Consider the following 26,804-nt stretch of genomic DNA (forward strand, 5'->3'; position numbering starts at 1 on the left):
AGCTTCTAATACAGCAAGGAGCTTCTAAGTACGTTCATGTTAAATTGCTATTCAGCACGGTCAACATTTTGTTCAACACTTTTAGGCCTATAAGCGTGTTCCTGATTTTGTGTCCCAAAGCTAGCGTTCCCACTACTTCCACTCACACTACAACCAGCACTGCAGCTGTAATGAATGAGTACAGCAAAGAATTTCCAAAGCTTGCGTTGTTATTATTAGCGGCTTGTCCTTTTTAATATCGAGGAATATTTCACTGTCTCTGATCGGTCATCGGAGTGATAACATGAATCGCCATCAGCTGGAAGACTGTGTCCTCTTTTCTCAGCGGAGGGAGGGAGAGAGGAGGGAAGGTGAGTCAGGTGAGAGGCAGCCTCACCAGTGCAATCACCCTCCTGCCATCCCCTATCTGACCATCAGATGCAGGCCATCAGTTCAGTAAAAAAAGAAAAGGTAATGATTATGCTCACTCAGCTGTGCCTCACAGGTAATACAACAAAATATATATTACCAGTGTAATGGTCTGAGAAGAACAACATTGTCAGGGCAATTCAGGTGTTGCCGATATGCAATGGTAATGTATTGGGCCTATAGCCTACTGCACAAACATTGCTACAGAACTGTTTTTAATAGGTTAATTCTGCATTGGCTTATTTTGCATAGGTTTTTTAAGTAATTTGAAAACAAATCTGTGCGGTAGATCTCCGCTTGCTTTTGGACTCAGAAGGTGATCTTGACTCAGAAAAGGTTGGTAACCACTGGTCTAGGGTTTACCGTCAATGGTGCGACAAACAAAAAACATCCAATCAGCAGCAGTCCTGTGGGCGAAAACAGCTAGTTGATGAGAGAGGTCAAAGGAGAATGGCAAGAATCGTGCAAAATAACAGACGGACCACAAACAGGCAAATAACGTTGCAGTGCTTTTTTTAAACTTTATAAAGTGTTATTAGGAACTTGTTGCAACATTTTCATTTTTATAGTGCCATGTTGGGGTAATCAGAGTAAAACATAATTAGATGGAAGTATAGGCTAACAGAACAATAGCCTACAGAATGCTAGCTCAATACATGACATCTCACCATATCAATCACTGTATCACTGTTTCGTAAACCCTAGATCAGCCCAAATTAGTAAATTCTACTAGCTAACATACACAGTAGAAAATTAATTTCACAGCCCATCTGTTTTGCTGCTACATTATTGCTTGCTGCTATGGCTACAGAGTATTCTTGGCACCCATATCTCTAATGAGCTGAAGGGCTTTCGCACCACACTCACACATACCACACCACAGCAGAGGATGCTAGAAATCAAACTAACAATGGACACATTTCACATTTCGGGCCTGAGGTCAAATTGGTCTGTCAGTGTATGCTGCCTCTCCACAGCCAACTACTGCGTGCCTGGATAGGGTGTGAAAAGCATGCATTATCACATTTGTGGACTGGATGTTGTCCAAAAGACGTCAGTGTGATAGATATTTTTTTTATTCAAGAGCATCTGCTAAGGATGTAAACATGAATGTGTGGGAACAACCACACTCTGCCTATTTACAGACAGCATGTAAATAACCATAGCCCTTTTTTAAAATGTTTTTTTTATTTAACCTTTATTTAACTAGGCATGTCAGTTAAGAACAAATTCTTAATTACAATGATGACCTACCAGAAGGCAAAAGGCACGACGCAGCCACAACTGTCAGTAAGAGTGTCCATGATTAAATCTTTGAATGAAAAGATGTAGATAAAACGGTCTAGTTTGAGTGTTTTTGAAGCTCATTCCAGTCACTAGCTGCAGCGAACTGAAAAGAGGAGCAACACAGGGATGTGTGCTTTGGGAACCTTTAACAGAATGTGACTGGCGGAACAGGTGTTGTATGTGGAAGATGAGAGCTGAGTGAGGCCTAAGAGGGTTTTATAAATAAGCATAAACCAGTGGGATTACATGTATACAGAGATGACCAGTTTACAGAGGAGTATAGCGTACAGTGATGTGTCCTATAAGGAGCATTGGTGGCAAATCTGATGGCCGTATGGTAAAGAACATCTGGCCGCTCGAGAGCACCCTTACCTGCCGATCTATAAATTACTTCTCTGAAATCTAGCATGGGTAAGATGGTCAACTGAATCAGGGTTCGGTTGGCAGCTGGGGTGAAAGAGGAGTGATTACAATAGAGCAGGTATTCCCAAACTGGGGTACGACAAATAAAAATGTGATTCACATTTCTTTTTTTTTTATATACAGTGAGGGAAAAAAGTATTTCATCCCCTGCTGATTTTGTATGTTTGCCCACTGACAAATAAATGATCAGTCTATAATTTTAATGGTAGGTTTATTTGAACAGTGAGAGACAGAATAACAACAAAAAAATCCAGAAAAACGCATGTCAAAAATGTTATAAATTGATTTGCATTTTAATGAGGGAAATAAGTATTTGACACCCTCTCAATCAGAAAGATTTATGGCTCTCAGGTGTCTTTTATAAGGTAAGGAGCTGAGATTAGGAGCACACTCTTAAAGGGAGTGCTCCTAATCACAGCTTGTTACCTGTATAAAAGACACCTGTCCACAGAAGCAATCAATCAATCAGATTCCAAACTCTCCACCATGGTCAAGACCAAAGAGCTCTCCAAGGATGTCAGGGACAAGATTGGAGACCTACACAAGGCTGGAATGGGCTACAAGACCATTGCCAAGCAGCTTGGTGAGAAGGTGATAACAGTTGGTGCGATTATTCGCAAATGGAAGAAACACAAAAGAACTGTCAAACTCCCTCGGCAAGGAGGTTCCATGCAAGATCTCTCCTCGTGGAGTTGCAATGATCATGAGAACGGTGAGGAATCAGCCCAGAACTACACGGGAGGATCTTGTCAATGATCTCAAGGCAGCTGGGACCATAGTCACCAAGAAAACAATTGGTAACATACCATGCCGTGAAGGACTGAAATCCTGCAGTGCCAGGGACAACACACAGGTCTCTTTTTTTGTGTGCAAATGAACTCAAGCGTACGGACAATGTCAAATGTGATATAAGGAAGCACCTGAGTGAGTTGGGTGCGCAATTAAGCAGGTACTTTCCCGAAATGGACGACACAAACAACTGGATTCATTATCCCTTTCATGCCCTGCCTCCAGTCCACTTACCAATATGTTAACTAGAGAGCCTCATCAAATTGCAACAAGCGGTTCTGTGAAAATGTAATTTAATCAGAAGCCACTGCCAGATTTATGGAGTATCCTGCCTTGGCAAATCGTGCTGTTAGGACACTGATGCCCTTTGCAAACAGGTACCTATGTGAGAGTGGATTCTCGGCCTTCACTAGCATGAAAATTAAATACAGGCACAGACTATGTGTGGAAAATGATTTAAGACTGAGACTCTCTCCAATACAACACACCATTGCAGAGTTATGTGCCTCCCTTCAAGCACACCCTTCTCATTATTGAGTTATTCACAATTATTTTTCGATTAACAAATAAGGTTTTTATATGTAAGATGGTTAAATAAAGATTAACTTAAATTATTGATTATTATAATATTATTATTTGTGCCCTGGTCCTATCAGAGCTCTTTTTCACTTCCCACGACCTGGGTTGTGACAAAAACTCCCACTCATTCTTATGTTTAATAGATGTATCGTATAGTATGTGTATGGCAAGCTTACAAAAAACAACATTTGAGAGTACGCTGACCCTGGTACTAGAGGGATTATAAACAGGATTATAAAAAGTTTGGGAACCACCCCCTTGGGTGTGCCGTGGCGGAGATCTTTGTGGGCTATACTCGGCCTTGTCTCAGGATGGTAAGTTGGTGGTTGAAGATATCCCTCTAGTGGTGTGGGGGCTGTGCTTTGGCAAAGTGGGTGGGGTTATATCCTTCCTGTTCGGCCATGTCCGGGAGTGTCATCGGATGAGGCCACAGTGTCTCCTGACCCCTCCTGTCTCAGCCTCCAGTATTTATGCTGCAGTAGTTTATGTGTCGGGGGGCTAGGGTCAGTTTCTTATATCTGGAGTATTTCTCCTGTCCTATCCGGTGTCCTGTGTGAATTTAAGTATGCTCTCTCTAATTCTCTCTTTCTCTCTTTCTCTCTCTCGGAGGACCTGAGCCCTAAGACCATGCCTCGGTACTACCTGACATGATGACTCCTTGCTGTCCCCAGTTTCAGTGCTGCTGCTCCAGTTTCAACTGTTCTGCCTGTGATTATTATTATTTGAACATGCTGGTCATTTATGAACATTTGAACATCTTGGCCATGTTCTGTTATAATCTCCACCCGGCACAGCCAGAAGAAGACTGGCCACCCCACATAGCCTGGTTCCTCTCTAGGTTTCCTCCTAGGTTTTGGCCTTTCTAGGGAGTTTTTGCCACTGTGCTTCTACACCTGCATTGCTTGCTGTTTGGGGTTTTAGGCTGGGTTTCTGTACAGCACTTTGAGATATCAGCTGATGTACGAAGGGCTATATAAATACATTTGATTTGATTTGATGTGCTGAAAGGACAGTGTACCATCTAGCCATACTCCCAAGTACTTGTATGAGGTGAATACCTCAATCTCTAAACCCTCAGAGGTAGTAATCACACCGGTGGGGAGAGGGGCATTCTTCTTACCAAACCACATGACCTATGTTTTGAAGCTGTACAGAACAAGGTTAAGGGCAGAGAGAGCTTGTTGGACACTAAGAAATCTTTGTTGTAGAGCATTTAGCACAAATTCTGGAGAGTGGCCAGTTGAGTATAAGACTGTATCATCTGCATACAAATGGATGAGAGAGCTTCCTACTGCTTTCAGCTATGATGTTGATGTAAATTGACAAGGGAGTGGGGCCTAGGATCGAGATCGAACCTTGGGGTACTCTCTTGGTGACAAGCAGTGGCTAAGACAGCAGATGTTCTGACTTTATACACTGAGAGAGGTAGTTAGCAAACCAGGCCAAAGACCCCTCCAAGACACCAATACTCCTAAGCTGGCCCACAGGAATGGAATGGTCTACCGTATCAAAAGCTTTGGCTAAGTCAATAAAAATAGCAGCACAATATTGCTTAGAATCAAGGGCAATGGTGACATAATTTAGGACCTTTACGGTTGCAGTGACACATCCATAACCTGAGCGGAAACCAGATTGCATACCCGAGAGAATACTATAGACATCAAGAAAGCGTGTCAGTTGATTATTGACAAGTTTTTTTCAACACTTTTGATAAACAGGGCAAAATAGAAATTGGCCATAAACAGTTAGGATCAGATTGATCTCTCCATTTAAATAAAGGACACACCGTGGCTGCCTTCCAAGCAATAGGAACATCCCCAAAGAGGAGAGACAGGTTAAAAGGGTTAGAGATAGGCTTGGCTGTAATGGATATCGTCCTCTTCTGAGGAGGAGGAGGAGTAAGGATCGGACCAAAACGCAGCGTGGTAAGTGTCCATTATGTTTAATACAAAAAAACAACAGAACACTGGAACAAAACAAAATAACGTGCATCAACGAAACAGTTCCGTGTGGTGACAAACACTGACACGGAAGACAAACACCCACGAAAACACAGGTGGAAAAAGGCTATCTAAGTAGCAACTGCCTCTGATTGAGAACCATACTAGGCCGAACAAAGAAACCAAACATAGAAAAACAAACATAGACTGCCCACCCCAACTCACGCCCTGACCATATAAACAAAGACTAAACAAAGGAACTAAGGTCAGAACGTGACATTGTCGATGCTAGGGGCCGCAATCTTAAAGAAGAAAGGGTCTAAACCTTCTGAACCAAATAATATTTGAGGGTCAAGTTTAAGGAGCTCCTTTAGCACCTTGGACTCAGTAACTGCCTGCAGGGACAAACTTTGTAGCGGGCAGGGGGAAAAGAGGGAGGAGCATCGGGGATAGTCGCATTAGAAGGGGTGGGAGATGAGGAAATATTGGACGGACAAGGAGGCATGTCAGAGTCAAATAGGAATCCTGACTTAATGAAGTGGTGGTTAATGAGCTCAGCCATGTGCTCCTTGTCAGTAACAACCACATCATCAACATTAAGGGACATAGGCAGCTGTGAGGAGGAGGGTTTATTCTCCAGGTTTTTAACCGTTTTCTAGAACTTCTTGGGGTTAGACCCACAGAGCGAGAACTGCTCCTGAAAGTAACTTTGGCCTTCCGGATAACCTGAGTGCACTTATTTCTAATTTGCCTGAACGAGAGCCATTCAGCCTGAGTATGCGTGTGTCGAGCGATTTGCCAAATGGAATTTTCGAGGTGGAGTAATGATCACGGTCGAACCAGGGGCTGAACCTGTTTTTAATTCTGATATTCTTTATGTCCGCGTATTTGTTAACAATACTACTGAAACTATAAAAAGGTCCAAGCAACAGAGGGGATCAAGCTGATTCTATACCAATTTACAGCAGCCAGATCATGAAGGAAGGCTGACTCGTTAAAGTTTTTTAGCAAGAGTCTATGACAAGTCAGGACAGGTCGTTTCACTGAGCAGCCATTACGAACACAGGCTGTAAAACAGTGATCACGAAGGTCATCACAGAAAACACCAGACTGATACCTATCAGGATTATTTGTGAGGATAACATCAAGGAGAATAGCCTTTTCTGGGTGTTTGGAGTCATACCTTTCGGGATTGGTAATAATCTGAGAAATATTTAGGGAGTCCCATTGCTTTAGGACTTGGTCAGGTGGTTTAAGCATGTCCCAGTTTAGGTCACCTAGCAGGACACATTCAGACTTAGTGTAAGGGGCCAGGAGAGAGCTTAGGGTACAGGCCGGTGCTGATGGTGGCCGATAACACCCAGCAACAGTCAACGAAGAGTTATTTGAAAGTTTAATGCGTAAAACCAGAAAATCAAATTGTTTGGGGACAGACTTGGTGGAGATAACCGAGCACTGAAGGTGTTCCTTGGTAAAGATTGCCACTCCACCGCCTTTGGAAGATCTGTCTTGCCGAAAAAGGTTATAACCAGAAAGGTTAACATCAGTGTTCAAAACACTCTTTCTTAACCACATCTCAGTAATGACCAACACATCCGGATTGGAGCTGTGAACCCACACTGTCCATTGATCCATTTTAGGTAATAAGCTTCTCGTGTCAACGTGCAGAAAACCCAGGCTTTTACGAGAGCAGAAGTCAGTGAAGCAGATATCAGAGCACAAATCAGAATTGGGGTGAGCAACAGTAGATGGGCCAGGGTGTATATGCACATTTCCAGATATAATTAATCAGCAGTAATACAATTAGGGCACGACAGAGGACAGGGAGAGCTCTGCAGTGTTGATTTATAACATTTGAATGTGCATTAGATGGGAACAAGATCATATTGTACAGCAATTTCATCAGGTAATATGAATACAAAGCCGGCGATAGGTGGTTAGAAATGGATGGGAGGCCAAGAGTCTGTGTAACCAATAGAGAGTCAGAGTCTCGAGTGTGGGAACAAAACATAGACTGTCCCACAGTTGGGTAAACAAGCAAGTTAGTCAACAAAGCACACAGGAGTCATGAGGGAAATAGCATAAAGCACAAGCCAAAAATATAAGAACTTGGGGCTAGCCATTGTAAGTTCAGTCACTCACTTCAACAGTGCGTGTGTGCTGGAGGCGAGCAAAATCTCAGAAGAGATGGGGGAGAGTGACGGGGGTACCTATACCAGACAGGGGAGACAGGCCAGGGTAGATGGTGAACAGATAGCCAGTTGGCATCCAAGCAGCAGTGCAGCAGGCAACGGGTGTAGGTGTCACACCCACTTGGGAGAAGCTTTTTTCAGGAGGCCGATTCCTTGCAGAAAATCCCAGTTAGCTAGCTAACGTAGCTAGCAAGTTTCTGTCTGTCTTTTCCACATGGAAAGGGAGGTCATTAGCTAGCTATATATTTTCAGTATCCAAACAAAGTTGTCCTGTGGCTGTTGTATTTTGGCGATTCTGTGGAGGATATATTCTCTGCACAGATGGAGGAGGCTGTGAAACTCTCCTGCCATTGTTAAGATTTTTCACACCTCTCACTTCACACTTCAGTGCTAATTTCAGTCATATTCTTTCCTAGCAGCTTGGTAGTTTAGTAGTATTATTTATTAAGCTTTATATAACAAAATTATAGAGATTATTGTCTTTTTCTTTTTGGCTTCTGTAAGTAGGTTCAGACTGAACATTACTCACTCAATTTTGTGTTGGATGGTATTTCCAGGTTCTGCTGTGTTTCTGCAAATTTTGGCTTGTTATAAGTGTTTTTTCTTGATAGTTCTTGATGGTAATAATCTATTCAAGTATTTTTTCCAAAATCAAGGTTTTAGATATGGAAATGTGAATTGGAATGAAGGTTTTGATATTGAGGTTAGTTTTCTGTATGTCCTTGCAAAAAAAATCAAGTTTATCTACATTTGTTCAACTCTAATTCTATATTTTGGAAGAAGAACTCAGGAGTCCATGCTCTCTGTGTCTATTCACTCTCTCTCTCTCTTTTAGCAGTCCCCTACAGTGTGGTTCAACATGAGTATGATCTGGGTAAGGACAGAAATGTGGTGAGCTGTGTACTGCAGTGGTGCTTATGTTGTAGAGCAGGTGCTCCAGGTTGTGGTCGGAGGTACAATTCCGCTGGTCCTCTAACATCTCCTCCACATGACTGTCCAGACTGAAATGTAGCCATGCAAGCTTCTCTTGTATCTCACGCATGTGCCCCAGTTGCTCAAAGGAGCACACCTTCCCTGAGACGACACAGCAAAGGTTATTCACACCTTTACATACCTGTATAAAATACAGACCTTCCTATGTAACCATTGCACTATGGTATAATGTAAAACAAATGGCCACATTTCCACTGAATAACTGGGTCTCAGTATTCACAAGGATGTGCATGGTCATCTTACCAAAAGCCTGCAATTTTATGGAGTGGAAGTCATTGAGCAGGTTGAGGAGGCCTCCCTCCATCTCTCTCACATCAGAGACGTCCGTAAGGAAGGAGTGCTGCAGTGTAGAGTACTGGGCCAACTTACTGGTGGGCCCTGCTGGCTGGGGAGTCATGGCCTTCTCCTTATTGGGCCTGGTGAAAAGAAGCCAGACAACTGGAATCAACAGAAAACAGGAGTATAGCAAACATTAAGCTGGTCAAACCTGTACCCTAATACCATATTTATACAACCTCCATTTGACTGACCTGTAAAATTAGACATTGTGACTGTTCCAAAACTTGTTTAGTATAGCTGCTATGTAGCTGCTATGTAGCTGCTATGTAGCTGCTATGTAGCTGCTATGACCACATATTTGACAGTCCTGCCACTCCGATGGACTTCTTGAGCTTGCCTCTGTTTTTTGGGGAGAGGGGGTTGGGGGAGGCTAAGGGAAAATGTGGCTGGAGGGGAGGACAGAGCTTAGGGGGTTTACCAGGGGAGGAGGGGCGCTGGAGGAGAAACACTTTGGGGCTCCACTTATTGCGATTGTCCTCCATGGCTTGTCAGTGTGAAGCCCTCTGGGTAAGATGAGTGGCCCCTGCCTAAGCTTCAGGACGTCCTGTAACAACAACAAAGGTAGGAAGACAGGATCTAGCGCTTCCCATCCCTGACAAGACTGGAGAGGGATTGGAGGATGAACATGGTGTGAGCTAAGGAAATGCATGTAAAGTACAATCATAACAGTTTCTCTATGGATTTTATGCTGGGAAAACGGAAAATCAGACCTAAGTGGCCAAAAGTATTGAGTGAACCACCAGCCAACAGACATTTGACTTGGTAGACCTGCTGAATGTCAACTCGATGTAATTATCTCATTTTAAAAAGGTAATACTTGCTGTATCTTGAATTCTGCCAGTCAATGTAGGCTGCTACATTAAAGTAGCCTCTTGTATCACTGACACACAATCCTCTGGAAAACAACACAGGGATTAACTGCAGGAGGTTCATGGCTGGATGGCTGCCAGGGTGAAAGTATATGACCTAATACCCACACCTGAGCTTTAGCTATATTCTCAAATATTCAGCATTTTGACTAGCTTTGTACATTTTCAAGGTGAACAAGCTCACGCATCCAGGTAATAATATATGCTTGTGTGGAAAACGTCCAATGGGGAGGATTTAGAATGCCTGTCCCTGTACAACAGGCTTGTGCAAACAGTTCCACTGAGAGGTATTTTTAGAATGCATAATTTCCTTGTAATTGGTCTGACAACACATTGCAAACAAGTCTTTCAACTTCTGTAGGTGAAAACCTGTGGACAATCATGCAGGTGTAATGATTTTACATACAGTGCATTCAGAAAGTATTCAGACCCCTTGACTTTTTCCACTTTACAGCCTTATTCTAAATTTGATTAAACCGTTTTTTCCCCTCATCAATCTACACACAATACCCCATTATGACAATGCAAAAACAGGTTTTTGTACATTTTTGCACATATATAAAAAAAAAAAAAAAAATTAAATATCACATTTAAATAAGTATTCAGCTTCTTTACTCAGTCTGTTGAAGCAGTGATTACAATATTCTTGGGTATGACACTACAAGCTTGGCACACCTGTATTTGGGGAGTTTATCCCATTCTTCTTTATAGATCCTCTCAAGCTCTGTCAGGTTGGATGGGGAGCGTCGCTGCACAGCTATTTTCAGGTCTCTCCAGAGATTTTTTTCAAGGCCGGGCTCTGACTGGGCCACTCAAAGATATTTAGAGACTTGACCCGAAGTCGCTCCTGTATTAGGAGTTTTTCCTAGCCACCGTGCTTCTACACCTGCATTGCTTGCTGTTTGGGGTTTTAGCCTGGGTTTCTGTACAGCACTTTGAGATATCAGCTGATGTACGAAGGGATATATAAATACATTTGATTTGATTTGATTATCTTGGCTGTGTGCTTAGGGTCGTTGTCCTGTTGGAAAGTGAACCTTCACCCCAGTCTAAAGTCCTGAGCGCTCTGGAGCAGATTTTCATCAAGGATATCTCTGTACTTTGCTCCGTTCATCTTTCGCTCGATCCTGACTTGTCTCCCAGTCCCTGCCACTGAAAAGTCTCCACAGCATGATGCTGCCATCACCATGCTTCACTGTATGGATTGTGTCAGATTTCAGCCAGACGTGATGCTTGGCATTCAGGCCAAAGAGTTCAATCTTGGTTTCATCAGACCAGATAATCTTGTTTATCCTTTAGGTGCCTTTTGCAAACTCCAAGCGGGCTGTCTTGTGCCTTTCACTGAGAAGTGGCTTCCGTCTGGCCACTCTACCATAGAGACCTGATTGGTGGAGTGCTGGAGAGATCGTCAGAGTGACCATCAGATTCTTGGTGACCTCCCTGACCAATTCCCTTCTATCCCGATTGCTCAGTTTGGCCGGGCAGCCAACTCTAGGAAGAATCTTGGTGGTTCCAACCTTCTTACATTTTAAAATGAATGAGGCCACTGTGTTCTTGGGGACCTTCAATACTTATGTAAAAAAGCTATTTCTATTTTGTTTTTTTAATACATTTGCTAACATTTCTTAAAATCTGTTTTCACTTTGTCATTATGGGGTATTGTGTGTTGATTGAATGTAATACATTTTAGAATATGGCTGTAACAACATAATGTGGGAAAAATCAAGGGGTCTGAATAGTTTATATTACCTGTAAGTGATGTGTGACAGCTTGTAGGCCTACATTTCACTGGTACCAAGGTTCTTCATAATTTCAAGAAATCAAATAGATATAGAACGATCCCACGAACACACTGCTTTACATTTATTAAAAGGGCTAACACTTTCTGACAGATGGCTGCGTGGGTAAGCGGAGTCAGAGATAATGACAGTGGATTGGATCAGACACCAATTGTAACGCGGTTCTTCTAACTCCTCCTCTGACGAAGAGGTGGAACAAGGATCGGACCAAAATGCAGCGTGGTTCGTTAGATACATCTTTAATTATGAAGAAAACACGAACAATACGAAACAACAAACGTCGAAAACCGAAACAGCCCTGACTGGTGCAACAAACACAGAGACAGGAACAATCACCCACAAACACACAGTGAAACCCAGGCTACCTAAATATGGTTCCCAATCAGAGACAACGATAATCACCTGACTCTGATTGAGAACTGCCTCAGGCAGCCATAGACTAATCTATACACCCCACACAACCCCAAGACGAAACACACTACAAATAAACCCATGTCACACCCTGGCCTGACCCAATAAATGAAGATAACATAATAAATATAGACCAGGGCGTGACAGAACCCCCCCCCCTAAGGTGCGGACTCCCGGACGCACAACAAAACAATAGGGAGGGTCCGGGTGGGCGTCTGTCCATGGTGGCGGCTCCGGCTCGGGACGTGGAACCCACTCTATGAATGTCTTAGTCCCCCCTCCTCGCGTCCTAGGATTGTCCACCCTCGCCGCCGACCATGGCCTAATAGTCCTCACCCAGAACCCCACTGGACTGAGGGGCAGCTCGGGACAGAGGGGCAGCTCGGGACAGAGGGGCAGCTCGGGACAGAGGGGCAGCTCGGCACAGAGGGGCAGCTCGGGACAGAGGGGCAGCTCGGGACAGAGGAAGCCCAGCACTGAGAGGAAGCCCAGCACTGAGAGGAAGCCCAGCCAGGTAGTTGAATCCGGCAGATCCTGGCTGGCTGGCGGATCTGGAAGAGTCTGGTTGACTAGCAGATCTGGAAGAGTCTGGTTGACTAGCAGATCTGGAAGAGTCTGGCTGACTGGCAGATCTGGAAGAGTCTGGCTGACTGGCAGATCTGGAAGAGTCTGGCTGACTGGCAGATCTGGAAGAGTCTGGCTGACTGGCAGATCTGGAAGAGTCTGGCTGACTGACAGATCTGGAAGAGTCTGGCTGACTGGTGGATCCTGGTAGACGGCTCTGGCTGCTCCATGCTGACTGACAGCTCTGGCTGCTTCATGCTGACTGGCGGCTCTGGCTGCTCCATGCAGACTGGCAGCTCTGGCGGCTTCTTGCAGACTGGCAGCTCTGGCTGCTCCATGCAGACTAGCAGCTCTGGCAGCTCCTTGCAGACTGGCAGCTCCTTGCAGACTGACAGCTCCTTGCAGACTGGCAGCTCCTTGCAGACTGACAGCTCCTTGCAGACTGGCAGCTCCTTGCAGACTGACAGCTCCTTGCAGACTGGCAGCTCCTTGCAGACTAGCAGCTCCTTGCAGACTGGCAGCTCCTTGCAGACTGGCAGCTCCTTGCAGACTGGCAGCTCCATGCAGACTGGCAGCTCCATGCAGACTGGCAGCTCCGGCTGCTCCATGCAGACTGACAGCTCTGGCTGCTCCATGCAGACTGGCAGCTCTGACTGCTCCATGCAGACTAGCAGCTCTGGCAGCTCCTTGCAGACTGGCAGCTCCTTACAGACTGGCAGCTCCTTGCAGACTGGCAGCTCCATGCAGACTGGCAGCTCCGGCTGCTCCATGCAGACTGACAGCTCTGGCTGCTCCATGCAGACTGGCAGCTCTGGCTGCTCCATGCAGACTGGCAGCTCTGGCTGCGCTAAACGGGCAGGAGACTCCGGCAACGCTGTAGAGGCGGAAGGCTCTGGCAGCGCTAAACAGGCGGGAGACTCCGGCAGCGCAGGAGAGGCGAGGCGCACTGTAGGCCTGATGCGTGGTGCTGGCACTGGTGGTACTGGGCCGAGGACACGCAAAGGATGCCCGGTGCGGGGAGCTGCCACCGGAGGGCTGGGGTGTGGAGGTGGTGCTGGGTAGACCAGACCGTGCAGGCGCACTGGAGCTCTTGAGCACCGAGCCTGCCCAACCTTACCTGGTTGAACATTTCTGGGATCTTTTATTTCAGCTCATGAAACATCGGACCAACACGTTACATGTTGCGATTATATTTTTGTTCAGCATAGAATCCCAAGCGGGGTACTTGGAGCGCACTGAGACATCTTTATCTTGCATTTAAAGTTGCAATATGTAAATTTTTGGGTGACCCGAACAATTCACATAGAAAGTTAATTTATAGATCTGCCATTCTCATTGAATGCAAGACTAAGAAGCGGTAGAACTGTTCTATTTGTGCTATTTCTATGCTTCCCATTCATAAGTTTAGTTTACTTTCAGTTTTGTACACCAGCTTCAAACAGCTGATAATACAATATTTTTGGTTATTAAAAAAAATATTTCACAGCTGTCTAGATGGTACCTTTAAAAGGCGAAATATACAGAAATACACTCAACCATTTCCTGGTTGCTAAAATTCTAATAGTTCGCCTAATATCAGGTTATGTGACAAAACAAGCAACAAGTGTAGAGAATCATTGTACCATTTAAACCATTGTGAAATATATGTTCAATAACCCAAAATTTTATTTTTTCAGTTGTTTGAAGCTGGCATACAAAACTGAAAGTAACAGACGGGAAGCATAGAAATAGTACACATAGAATAGATCTACCACTTCTTAGACTTGTTTTCAATGATAATATATCTATAATACACGTTTTTATGTGAATATGGTGGGGTCACCCAAAAAGGTACATATTGCAGCTTTTAAAGGGCCAGATACTACATTTTCCCCAATTGGAATGGGATCCAATGAGCGGGAACATACACTATAATTGAGGGGATTCTGATTGTTTTGATCCAGATGCCCAGGTAGGTGTGTTTTGCAACGGTTGAAAGTTGATTGCATTTGGAACCAGACTGCCTCCCGGCATGAGCCAGATGCCCCTTTCAAAGCCCATGGTGAAGTTGTCTCAAAACACAAGTGACGTAATTAAGCACATGGACTAATGAGTAGGATTCTGTTTTCACATGCAAAACTGATTGCTTTTGATAAAAACGCTTTATCTGGCTTCCTAATTAAAACTAATTTGGAAAAACATTAATTTTATGGAAAAGAGATATTGAATGTTTCTGGACAATGTAACATAATGCCTTGTTGACATGGCCGGCAACGAATATTACTGTTCAGTTTGAGAAGGGTGCTTCTCCCTCACCACTTTTGCCCGTTCATGTCGTGGGCCATAGACTGGTGCCCTGCGGCTCAGCATAATCAAATCTACCCATTGTCATATTATTCTAAGGCTCTCACAAGTCTGAGTGGTCAAGCCCTGGATGGAGTGCAAGCCAGGTAATTGAGGTCCCATGGGATGGTTGTTGGAGGATGCTCAAGTGCATTCAATGTGGCTTAGTCAGGTAGACCTGCTTGCCAAGAAAAAGGGGTGAATTGAAGATTATTTTGCAAGATACCCTTGGGAAAATACCAAAACTCTTTTGAGAAAAATGTCACCAGCCTGTAGTAGAGAGTTGAGGCCCCTGAAGAAATTGTAAAACGTTTGAATTGTTCGCTTAAGTTTTTAGCAGCTTCAGGGAGCCCTGTCTTCTGCGAATAGGCACATTTTTTTTAAAGAAAAAAAAGAAACACAGCCTAGCTATATATACTATATATAGGGGCCCTGGGGCCACATTTTCTTTGTCAATTGTTCACTCTTTGAATATATTGAAATGCTGCATATCTAATATCTATATTGAGAAAATAATTATATTGACATCTGTTGGTGAAAAGAAGTATAGAGTTGTAGGGAGTGGTACTGTAAAGAGCCCTCTAGTGGAAAACAGATCATGGAGACAACAGAGAGCACAGTTAACTCAAGAAAACAACTATAAAATAATCACAGGCACAACCTTGAAAGGAATACAAAAATATGTTTATTTTTATTATGGCAGATCAGAACAAAAACAACAGTGACACAAAATGCAGTTGTAGAAAAAATACAAAGCTTTCATGCGTGTTTTTCTTGTTCCATAATAAATGACCAACAATAGCTTATCTTTAACTTATCTTCTGGTCAGATGAGCTGTTTGAGTATGAGTATGCCTTGCCTAAGACTATTCTGTCTCTGAGAAGCTTGAAGAAGGCGTAGTAGTTGCTGAAGAGAATTAAAGCCAAGGATATCGTCTGATGCCACTTTTCTGAGCATATCAACGAGTAAAGCTGGTAGAATATCATAGCACCTTCCAAGATGATGAGGATGTTCAATATTCGTAAGGGCTTGTTGAAGAAAAACTAAAGGATAAAAATAGAAGAAGAAAAAAAAGGAGGCATGTTGTTATTGAACAAACAATGTCTGGAAGTGCAACCAGTCCTTTAGCTGTGGCTGCCTGAGGCTCAAACAAGAACCGTCTTGCAGTTGGTGTTACTTACATAGAAGCGATAGTGGGAGACATCTGAGGGGACAGCCACATTGTAGTGCCCCATGGCCTTGTAAACATTCTTATTGTGTTTGACCAGGACACCCTGGGGCCACATGTACTCTTCCGTCCATCTGTAAGAGAGAAAGGGTTCAAATACCAGATTAATGATTTATATTCAGTTGTTATACCGGTGTCATAGCACTGTAATAACTGTAGTAATATACAACAATTACTAACATGTTATTAATAGAGTAATTAGTGTTATAATCCCTCCCAAAACACTGAGGAACACCTATCATTAGTGCTCCTCGTGCCGTGATGCCACCTCACTAGTGGTACTTACATGTGCTGCAGGACGTTGGAGCAGAGAGAAGGGTCCACTTTGTGCCAGCAGCCCAGGTGTGCTGCAGCCTTGTGGAGCAGGTCACAGTAGCGCGGGGGCAGCAGGTGTCTCATGAGGATGACTGAGGTACTGACAGACACCAGGATGAAGAGCTCACAGGACCAGCGCTTGTCCACGTACTGTGTGCTCTTCAGAGGACCAGCACACAACCAGAATCCAAAGACAGAAAAACACAGCACCTCAGACATACATCACATTATTATTTGTTTAACCTTTATTAAACTAGGAAAGTCAGTTAAGAACAAATTCTTATTTACAATGACGACCCATCCCGGCCAAACCCTCCCCTAACCTGGACGACGCTGAGCCAATTGTGCGCCGCCCATTACAACTGCAGGCATTAAGAAATGCAAGTATTCCATCTAATGATGTTGACATAACTCTTTGGCAATATATAACAACGCTGCCCTATGGTGCAAAACAAACAGCTGACGACAGACCATCATTTCTCAAATCTCAGTCAGCGCAGCACACAACTTCATAGGGAATTGGACTAGCGCATCCTGCAACATACATAACATGAGGCTTCTCAGTTCTAACAGTGGAAGTCAGTTATAGGTACTCACCTTAACAAACCATACAGGTACGAAGGCCACGTAGTAGGCACTGAGCATGGAGCTCACCAGCACCTCCTTCATCCTCCAGTTGAAGTCCATCTTCAGGTACTCCACCTCCTTGCGGATGAGGTCTGGGGAGAGGCAGCAGGCGTGTGTGGGCATGGCCTGGACCCCGTACAGCTGGCTGGTGTGCTGCTTCCACGTCTCCTTCAGCACCGTCAGGTAGTCCCGCCCGCGCCCCACGCTGCCCACCTCCTTCGACCCGATGCTGGTGATGGGTGAGAGCGGCCCCACCCGGCGGAAGTCGCAGTTCAACCGGAAAAAGGGAATGTACATACCGAACCTATGGAAACAGGGGATTTCAGAAATTTCAGGTCCCAATCTATTCCAAACTGACAGGGGTATATAATAGTCAATTCAGATCAAAGGAATCTAATCTGGAATTAGTCGGTACTGTGATGAACTGTATAGGGAACATCACATACTGTGGCTCTGAAACATTGTGGAGCTTGACAAATGCTCTGAGCTCTAGTGAAGGTTGATACTAGTAATGTGGTTGTTTGGCAAGTAGTACGCTATGTATGACTCTCTCTGTGTCATTGTGAAGTCTGGCTTGAATGGTTGTGATACTGAGGTCTGAAGCTGACCATACTCACGGGTAACAGAGGAAAAGCAGGCTGAGGACAGAGTAGGTCCTGAATAGGTATATGAGGGAGCGACACAGACTCCAGCCCGTCAGTGTGAGCACAGCGAACCGTGCCATCACTAGGAAGATGGAGTGAGGGAACGAGAGCTTCCCACTCTGGGATGCCTGGAGTGGCAGAGAGAGAGAGAGGCAGAGTCAGACAGACATGATGTTTGTTATGCCAATAAGGTAAAATTCACCTGAGACACAGAAACAGACCTGAGCGGTTTGAAAAAAACAGAAAGAGATAGAGGTGCCGGAAAAAAATCCTACATTGACAAATATCACACAATAACACTTACATTATTAAAGAAATGCACATTGGTGGAATTGTTTACAACAAATCTATAATATCAAACTTGCCAAGCGGTGTGAATTCCTACCTCTTTTACAATCGCTGCAATCAGCCTACGAGCCAGTATGATGACTGTGAACACCAGCATGTTATAATCGATGAGGTGGAAGTTCTGCATTAGACAAAACAAAATATTTTATAATGATGTTGTATTACTTACTGGAAATGAAGTTAGCATGCCATGAGAAGTGAAATCATTTATAACAGTATAGTGACAACGTTTGGAAAGGAATCCCTTTTCAGATGTAATTTGTAAGATCAAAGAATGGAGAAAGGATGGAGATGGCAAATATGCACCTTCTCCAAAACGGGACATTTATAAAATCTGCAGGAACATTATAAAACCTGATACTATCTCCATTATGTTTTTTATTTAACTAGGCACATCAGTTAAGAACAAAGTCTTATTTACAATGACTGTCTTACTCGGCCAAACCGCCACCCTATAGGACTCCCAATCACGGCCGGTTGTGATACAGTCTGGAATCGAACCAGGGTCTGTAGTGACGCCTCTAGCACTGAGATGTAGTGCCTTAGACCGCTGCGCCACTCGGGAGACCAATGTGGTCAAATACAATCAAACCCTCACACAATGGCAATGAAGTCACCACACAACCCAACAAACAAACTCACACAAAATCCAATCACCTCCCGAAATGAGCCACAAACAAACCCTAACAGACAGACAGCAAACAGCAACACAGTCAGATAACATCATCAGTCAGTGACAGTCAGAGTGGGGGGACTCACCAGCGAGGTGTGTGAGGGGGGGTGTGAGGGGGGGTACCACCAGACAGTCTTGTAGATGTTGACATAGTGGACAAAAAGGGCGATGAGGTGGCAGAAGAACAAGTGCAGCTCAAACAGCACATTCCTGTCCATGGATAACTCTGGGATCTTACAGTGCTTCAGAGGAACCACCGTATGGGCTGCCAAAGGGGGCTAGAGATGCCCGTTCCTGAGCCGTTCCTAGAACACACACATGATCAGGGGCTTACAGAAATACTTTTTGTTACTACATGTTCATATCTAAAGACTTAATAGCCTTTAGCTATTATCACCCTCCATAACAACATGACTGTGGTATAGGCCTACACATTGGGGCAGTTGGTAGCCTGGCGGGTAAGAGCATTGGGCCAGTAACCGAAAGGTTGCTGGATCGAATTCCTGAGCTGACAAGGTAAAAATCTGTCGTTCTGCCACAGAGCAAGGCAGTTAACCCACTGTTCCCCGGGTGCCGAAGACGTGGATGCCGATTAAGGCAGCCCTCCGCATCAATCTGATTCAGTGGGGTTGGGTTAAACGCGGAACAGTTGTACAACTAGGTATCCCCCTTATCCTTTCCCTATGCAACACAAACAAATCACTCTCACAACAACATATCATTAGAACCACATATCACAGTGCTCTACACAGAACCCAGACACCCCATACTATGCCCTTGTCCTCTCACCTTGTCCGAGACCGCACCCCTGTGACTGGGGAGCTGGTAGAGTGGTTGCCATTGCCGACCGAGCCTGGCTCACTGCTCAGTGGAGACCTGCAGTAAGCAGTGCGGTTCGCCCCTCTTCGTCCGCCTGCCATCGCAGAGACTCCCAACGTTTCTTTGTCTTGTGAGTTTAAGTTTGCCTGAGCGCTCCTCTTTCTCTGATCACAGTGAAGGAAACCACGCTGGTGATTTGAAAAGTCGGTTAATTTTCTTAGTTCTATAGGCACCACTGCTCAAAAGTTATGCTAAGTCAGCTAAATGTATTATATACTGCAAACTGGTGATGACATGAACAGTAGTCAATCCAGATTGGGGCTTTACATTTCAATCATAAAAGGTTATTATGCATTTATAATGCTCAAATAACAGATCATGTTTATATATGACACTATTAAGCAAAACATGTACAGTGACAGATCATGAATGAATGTCAGTGACAGAAACAATATCTCCATTTGAAATGTAGATGAGCATTTTATTCATTTTAACCTGACCTGATAATAACGTGGCCTGAGTACAATGTGACCAAAATACTACACAAATCTTGAAATATCTGCTAACCCATGCATCTCCTATAAGACAAGCTAAACTACAGCTAGTTAAACAAATATTTTTGTAGTTGGTAGCTATTGCGATGCATGTTTTGGGTTTTGTATGTAAACAGCTAGTTGATTCCATGTGCTCCTTCCCAATGCAGCTAACTAACTAGTTAAACAAGTTTGCTGAATTGTATTGGCATCAACTAACTAAACACATTTACTGAGGAAAGACCAACACCTTTTGCGGAAGCTGACATACAAAACAGATAGTTGCATCATTATGAAGTGACAGGTCATAAATATATTTAAAAATGTAATGCATCTTATCGTAGCGTGTACCCGATGAAACGTGTATTCTCCGCCAAGACGGCAAATGCATGCTCGACGAAATACAAAAGACTGCGGCCTAACGTAACCACATAAACAGGCTAGCTGGTAGCTAGCTAGCAACCCAAATCATACAACATTTAGGCTTACCGGAGTTTGGACAGCGATATTATCTTAGATGCGGTTGCAGTATATGAAGTAGCAAGTTACACAACACAGATTTTCTGAGCCTTTGTTGAAAAAAATGCGCGTTTTCCATTATAATAAACGAGGTTGATCATTGTGTTGACGTGATACTACCGCTGTGTGATAGAGATGGGACGCGGACGTGATTGAGGACATCACGAGGGAGGGGAGTGTTTCTTTACTTTAAAGACATCATGTAATACCAAAGATTTGTATAGCTCATTGTTCTATCGGTGATAATACTGCATTTACGTAATACATCCTGATAATTTACATCTGGAGATGCAGGAGTTAACAATTTTACCACAATGCTATGATATAAAAGCTTTTATATTTTAATCAAAATGTGTTTTATATAACTATAGAACTTACTGTGTTTTTGCAAATGGTACCAGAGTAAATTAATTTAATCCATACATTTTACAGTGCAGTATGAACACTGCTTTGCTTTCATGATTAGATCAACATAATATGTAGTCTATATTGTTCAATGCATGAATTGGTACTTTTGCAAAGACCTTACTGTAAATCCCATTCTCATCAACCTAAAGATGCTTCATTGCGTTTCTGCATCCCCTTTCATTTATTTCTGGTAGGACAGGACAGGTGAATGCAATAGGGTGGATGGCTCCTTGAAATTTATTTTCGCCTGTCAAACTCTTTGACATCTATCAATATGATTGGACAAGAACCCACTATGTGAAAAGCTATGTTATTGTAATTATTTTCTTACCACTAGGTGTAAGCATTTAGTTAGTTGTGTTCTAGGAAAAAGTTATACTGTATATAGGAACATGTCTGAAAAACAGGAATTTCTTTGGTAATGGGAAAGGCATCATTTAAAAAAATTGAATTATGTATTTTATGAATCTCCAGATACATATGCTTTTGATCCGAAGCATAATAAACTAATCCTCAAATGTAATCTTGAAAGATCTAACCCAATCAGCAGCATGTCCCTAGAGCCATTTGTACTTTTATTGAACCCTTCCACTTCTACCACACATTTTAGGTTGTCAAATTGATGAACTTAAATAATCAGCATTTCACCATGCATGTGCAATTCTTTGCAGGTAATAAGTATGGTAATGAGTTAACTGCCTGCAGTTTTCTAATAGGGCACATATTGGTGAGAAGAAAAGATGTGTGTCATCAGCATATTGTTTCTGACAATGAGCCTCAGAAGATCAAATGGCTGATAATGCCTTAATCCATTCTGAGACAGATATCGTGCATGCTTGCAGTTTTTTTGATGGCTGATTATGTCACAGGGGGAAAGGGTACAAGGTGTGAGAAATGATAAGAACCTTTGAGAGATATAGCATTATTGTTGATATGCATTTGGAGGCAGGTTGGGCTCAGAGGAAAATATATGTACATATTTTCATTCCTTTCAAAGGTCACAGATGATTCCCCACTATATTTATTAAAAAATGATCTATTGTATTTACAAGATAGTCGCGTGAGTCGTTTTTCTGAAAGTTTCCAGAATACCACATGCATCCACTTATGTCAGTACATTTGTAACAGACTACACATTACAAAACTTGTATTAGATAAAATAAACATCACGTAATTCGGGACTTTCACAAACCATACAAAAAAAGGCTTATCTCACGGGGACAGAATTTGGCCAGAGTAAATCCTCTCACTTCCTCTCTGATTTATTTCCATCCAGCTGAAGTGCCCTCCAGTTGAGGAAGGTTTCCATTAGTTACCACAGCCACAAAGTCAAAATGGCAAATCGAAAACATTGATGACAAGAAAAATTTGCTTTTTGGTCTGAATTTAAGGTGAGGGTTAGCCGTGTGGTTAAGGTTAGGTTCAAAATCACATTTTAAGAAGATGCATTGTAGAAATAGACGGGTTTATGACTTCGTGGCTGTGGTAACTAGTGATGACTGTTCAGGCATCTGAGGAACTGCTTAGCCCCAGACAACAGGAGCTTTATAAAAAGTTTTTTATTAAACCTTTATTTAACGAGGAAAGTCAGTTAAAAAAAGTCTTATTTACAATGATGGCCTACCGAAAGGCAAAAGGCCTCCTGCGGGACGGGAGCTGGGATTAAAAATACACATCATGACAAGAGAGACACCACAACACTACATAAAGAGAGACCTAAGACAACAATATAACATGGCAATGGCAGCAACACTTGACGACACAGCATGGTAGCAACACAACATGACAACAACATGGTAACAACACAACATAGCAGCAGTAAAACATGGTAGAAACACAAAACATGGTACAAACATTATTGGGCACAGACAACAGCACAAAAGATAGAGAGAACAATACATCACATGAAGCAGCCACAACTGTCAGTAAGAGTGTCCATGATTGAATCTTTGAATGAAACGATGGAGATAAAACTGTCTAGTTTGAGTGTTTTTTGCAGCTCGTTCCAGTCTGCTGCAGCAAACTGAAAAGAGGAGCGACCCAGGGATGTGTGTGCTTTGGGGACCTATGTGACTGGCAGAACGGGTGTTGTATGTGGAGGATGAGGGCTGCAGTAGGTATCTCAGATAAGGTGGAGTGAGGCCTAAGAGGGTTTTATAAATAAGCATCAACCAGTGGTTCTTGCGACGAGTATATAGAGATGACCAGTTTACAGAGGAGTATAGAGTGCAGTGATATGTCCTATATGAAGTATTGGTGACAAATCTGATGGCTGAATGGTAATGAACATTTAGCCGCTCGAGAGTACTGTTACTTGCCGATCTATAAATTACGTCTCCGTAATCTAGCATGGCTAGGATGGTGATCTGAATCAGGGTTAGTTTGGCAGCTGGGGGGAAAGAGGAGCGATTACTATAGAGGAAACCAAGCCTAGATTTAACCTTAGGCTACAGCTTTGATACGTGCTGAGAGAAGGACAGTGTACCATATAGCCATACTCCCAAGTACTTGTATGAGGTAACTAACATATTTCCTCCAACATTATAATGAAAAGGTGCCTCTCGGTTCCAAAACACATGTTTTCTGGAGACTTGTGGGAGGAGTACTGATGAGGTCGCTCACTGCATGCGCTTTCGGTAGAGTGACTCTGTTCAGACTGAGGAGAAATCTGCACACAAATTATACATCCCAGACCACCTCCTGAAGTGGTCAGCCAGATCTGAACACAATCAGACCACAACGTGATCTTTGTATTCTGATAGGGAGTCTCACTTACATGCGACTTCTACTATGTACAAAAGGCTGTGAAGTATTTGTAGTTAATCATATCAGTAATGTTAGCTTATCATATCAGAGCTGTAGCTCCACCCACCGGTCAAGTGGAGCAGAACATGCTGGGCAATCTCAAACTCAAGAGAAGAAGATCAAGAGGAGTCAAGTGAGAGAAAGTTCCAGCCAACCTTGTTTTATATCAGTTAGTGTTCATTGTGTTAGCCAAGGCCAGTGTGCGTCCTTGTTGATATGTAAATACATATTTCATATATTTCAGGTGTTTATGTCTGAAGATGCACTCTGCGACAATAATTACATATTTATGATAATACTACTTAGTAGTTTCTACTGCGAGCTAGCTATTGTAACTTGGCCAGCTCTGTTTTGGTTGTCATATCATTTCGTACATTTAACCCTATATTTTTATAGGATAATGTCCCCTAGTGCTTTGCTTATATGCCCTGTAATTGTATAAGTAAAGTGGGGCAAAAAAAGTATTTAGTCAGCCACCAATTGTGCAAGTTCTCAGACAAATTGAGAAAAAAATCCAGAAAATCACATTGTAGGATTTTTTATTCATTTATTTGCCAATTATGGTGGAAAATAAGTATTTGGTCAATAACAAAAGTTTATCTCAATACTTTGTTATATACCCTTTGTTGGCAATGACAGAGGTCAAACGTTTTCTGTAAGTCTTCACAAGGTTTTCACACACTGTTGCTGGTATTTTGGCCCATTCCTCCATGCAGATCTCCTCTTGAGCAGTGATGTTTTGAGGCTGTTGCTGGGCAACACGGACTTTCAACTCCCTCCAAAGATTTTCTATGGGGTTGAAATCTGGAGACTGGCTCGGCCACTCCAGGACCTAGAAATGCTTCTTACGAAGCCACTCCTTCGTTGCCCGGGCGTTGTGTTTGGGATCATTGTCATGCTGAAAGACCCAGCCACGTTTCATCTTCAATGCCCTTGCTGATGGTAGGCTTTGTTACTTTGGTCCCAGCTCTCTACAGGTCATTCACTAGGTCCCCCCGTGTGGTTCTGGGATTTTTGTGATCATTTTGACCCCACGGGGTGAGATCTTGTGTGGAGCCCCAGATCGAGGGAGATTATCAGTGGTCTTTTATGTCTTCCATTTCCTAATAATTGCTCCCACAGTTGATTTCTTCAAACTAAGCTGCTTACCTATTGCAGATTCAATCTTCCCAGTCTGGTGCAGCTCTACAATTTTGTTTCTGGTGTCCTTTGACAGCTCTTTGGTCTTGGCCATAGTGGAGTTTGGAGTGTGACTGTTTGAGGTTGTGGACAGGTGTCTTTTATATTGATAACAAGTTCAAATTGGTGCCATTAATACAGGTAACGAGTGGAGGACAGAGGAGTCTCTTAAAGAAGAAGTTACAGGTCTGTGAGAGCCAGAAATCTTGCTTGTTTGTAGGTGACCAAATACTTATTTTCCACCATAATTAGCAAATAAATTCATTAAAAATCCTACAATGTGATTTTCTGGATTTCTTTTTATAATTTTGTCTGTCATAGTTGAAGTGTACCTATGATGAAAATTACAGGTCTTTCTCATCTTTTTAAGTGGAAGAACTTGCACAATTGGTGGCTGACTAAATACTTTTTTGCCCCACTGTATATGGTACATCATTATATGAGTATTACATCAGTGGCAACCTGTCCGTCAGGGCAGGTGGGACCAAGCGACACCTGTTTTGAGACCCACATTTTTAGGTAAAAAACAACAAAAGGGTTTACCTGTTTCACATGTTATTTTGGCATTAATACGTTGGCATTTATCATTGAAACGATCTGCAAAAATCACTGAAGCTGGAGACTCATATCTCCCTCACTAACTTTAAGCACCAGTTGTCAGAACAGCTCATAGATCACTGCTCCTGTACATAGCCCATCTGTAAATAGCCCAACCAACTACCTCATCCCACATACTGTTATTTACAGTGCCTTGCGAAAGTATTCGCCCCCCTTGAACTTTGCGACCTTTTGCCACATTTCAGGCTTCAAACATAAAGATATAAAACTGTATTTTTTTGTGAAGAATCAACAACAAGTGGGACACAATCATGAAGTGGAACGACATTTATTGGATATTTCAAACTTTTTTAACAAATCAAAAACTGAAAAATTGGGCGACGATAATCCCTGTTGTTTCTCCTGATTGAACTTTTATGTTAACACATTCTCTGTTTGAGAGAACGAGATGTTTTATCTACATAACACAGCCCACGTGGACATTTAATCATGTAGATAACATGGGCGGTGGAGCACGTAATAATGCAATTTATTTGGAACCGTTTTTCTGTATGTGCGTGGCAGAAATATTCACACTTCATCACATTGCACTGTGCGCAACCTCTGCATTTATATCTACCATTCGGAAGAGGGCGTAAAAGAGCCTGGTTGATTTTCTTTTGTGCCTGGCAGTTCGCTTCGACCAATTTATCGCGTAAATTGCGACCTCTCCTATATACACGTGGTGGATTCTTAAATTCTGCTGGCAAAGCTGGGTCCGATGTTAAGACATACCCGTGTTTCTTGACAGCATCTCCCACTTTTCGCGAGTTCGAAGAATATGTGGTGGTGAACATTACAGTGTTATTTAGCTCTAATGGGTCTTTTTGTAGCAGTTCATCTCGTGTTTTCCCCAATGCCAAATTAAGAGCTTCATCCACACATTGTGGAGAATAGTCTCTATTGCGTATCTCCGCTGCTTTTCTAGATAGTCCCCTGTGGAGTGGCATATACGACTCACTGAAAACTGGCTCCTTCAAAGTCCTCAATGTATCGATACCACTTCAGGATTTTATTCAAAAATAGATTTTCGTTTTCATTGTTAACAAAACGTTATTAAAAAATATCCACATAAAGTTCAACATAGCTCGGAGCGAATCATCATCACACCTGAAATAGTTATACGTCAAATCATATTCAGCCAGCTCTCGTATAACATTTGTTGGTGGGTATTCGTTGGTATCTCTGTCTCTC

General features: G+C 43.0%; 2 protein-coding genes across 2 annotated transcripts; both read right to left on the minus strand.

The window, feature by feature from the left end:
* Positions 1-5,692: 5,692 nt before the first annotated feature.
* On the minus strand, positions 5,693-9,432 carry LOC135507502 (coiled-coil domain-containing protein 28B-like). Its single transcript, XM_064927015.1, has 4 exons — positions 9,369-9,432; positions 8,855-9,049; positions 8,523-8,692; positions 5,693-5,821 (listed from the first exon to the last, which is right to left on the minus strand). Exons 1-4 carry the CDS (start codon positions 9,430-9,432, stop codon positions 5,693-5,695), a joined length of 558 nt encoding a protein of 185 aa, XP_064783087.1.
* Positions 9,433-15,577: 6,145 nt separating this feature from the next.
* On the minus strand, positions 15,578-20,775 carry LOC135508281 (transmembrane protein 39B-like). Its single transcript, XM_064928357.1, is given in 10 exon segments — positions 15,578-15,958; positions 16,097-16,217; positions 16,430-16,617; positions 17,056-17,389; positions 17,703-17,857; positions 18,115-18,198; positions 18,837-19,030; positions 19,033-19,055; positions 19,540-19,757; positions 20,592-20,775. Coding segments are annotated over 9 exon segments (1,464 nt in total). The 5' UTR covers positions 19,671-19,757; positions 20,592-20,775; the 3' UTR covers positions 15,578-15,724.
* Between the last annotated feature and the right edge of the window lie 6,029 nt (positions 20,776-26,804).

Source organism: Oncorhynchus masou, chromosome 21 (genome assembly GCF_036934945.1).
Source record: "Oncorhynchus masou masou isolate Uvic2021 chromosome 21, UVic_Omas_1.1, whole genome shotgun sequence".
Classification (NCBI taxonomy): domain Eukaryota; kingdom Metazoa; phylum Chordata; class Actinopteri; order Salmoniformes; family Salmonidae; genus Oncorhynchus; species Oncorhynchus masou.

What these genes read in the sequence shown, in the direction of transcription:
- LOC135507502 (XM_064927015.1), bottom strand. Translation starts at nt 9,432, where the DNA reads ATGGAGGACAATCGCAATAAGTGGAGCCCCAAAGTGTTTCTCCTCCAG. An exon ending in CCAGCGCCCCTCCTCCCCTG is followed by an intron (nt 9,050 to 9,368) that starts GTAAACCCCCTA and finishes TGTTGATTCCAG; the next exon opens with TTGTCTGGCTTCTTTTCACC. An exon ending in CATAAAATTGCAGGCTTTTG is followed by an intron (nt 8,693 to 8,854) that starts GTAAGATGACCA and finishes GTGTCGTCTCAG; the next exon opens with GGAAGGTGTGCTCCTTTGAG.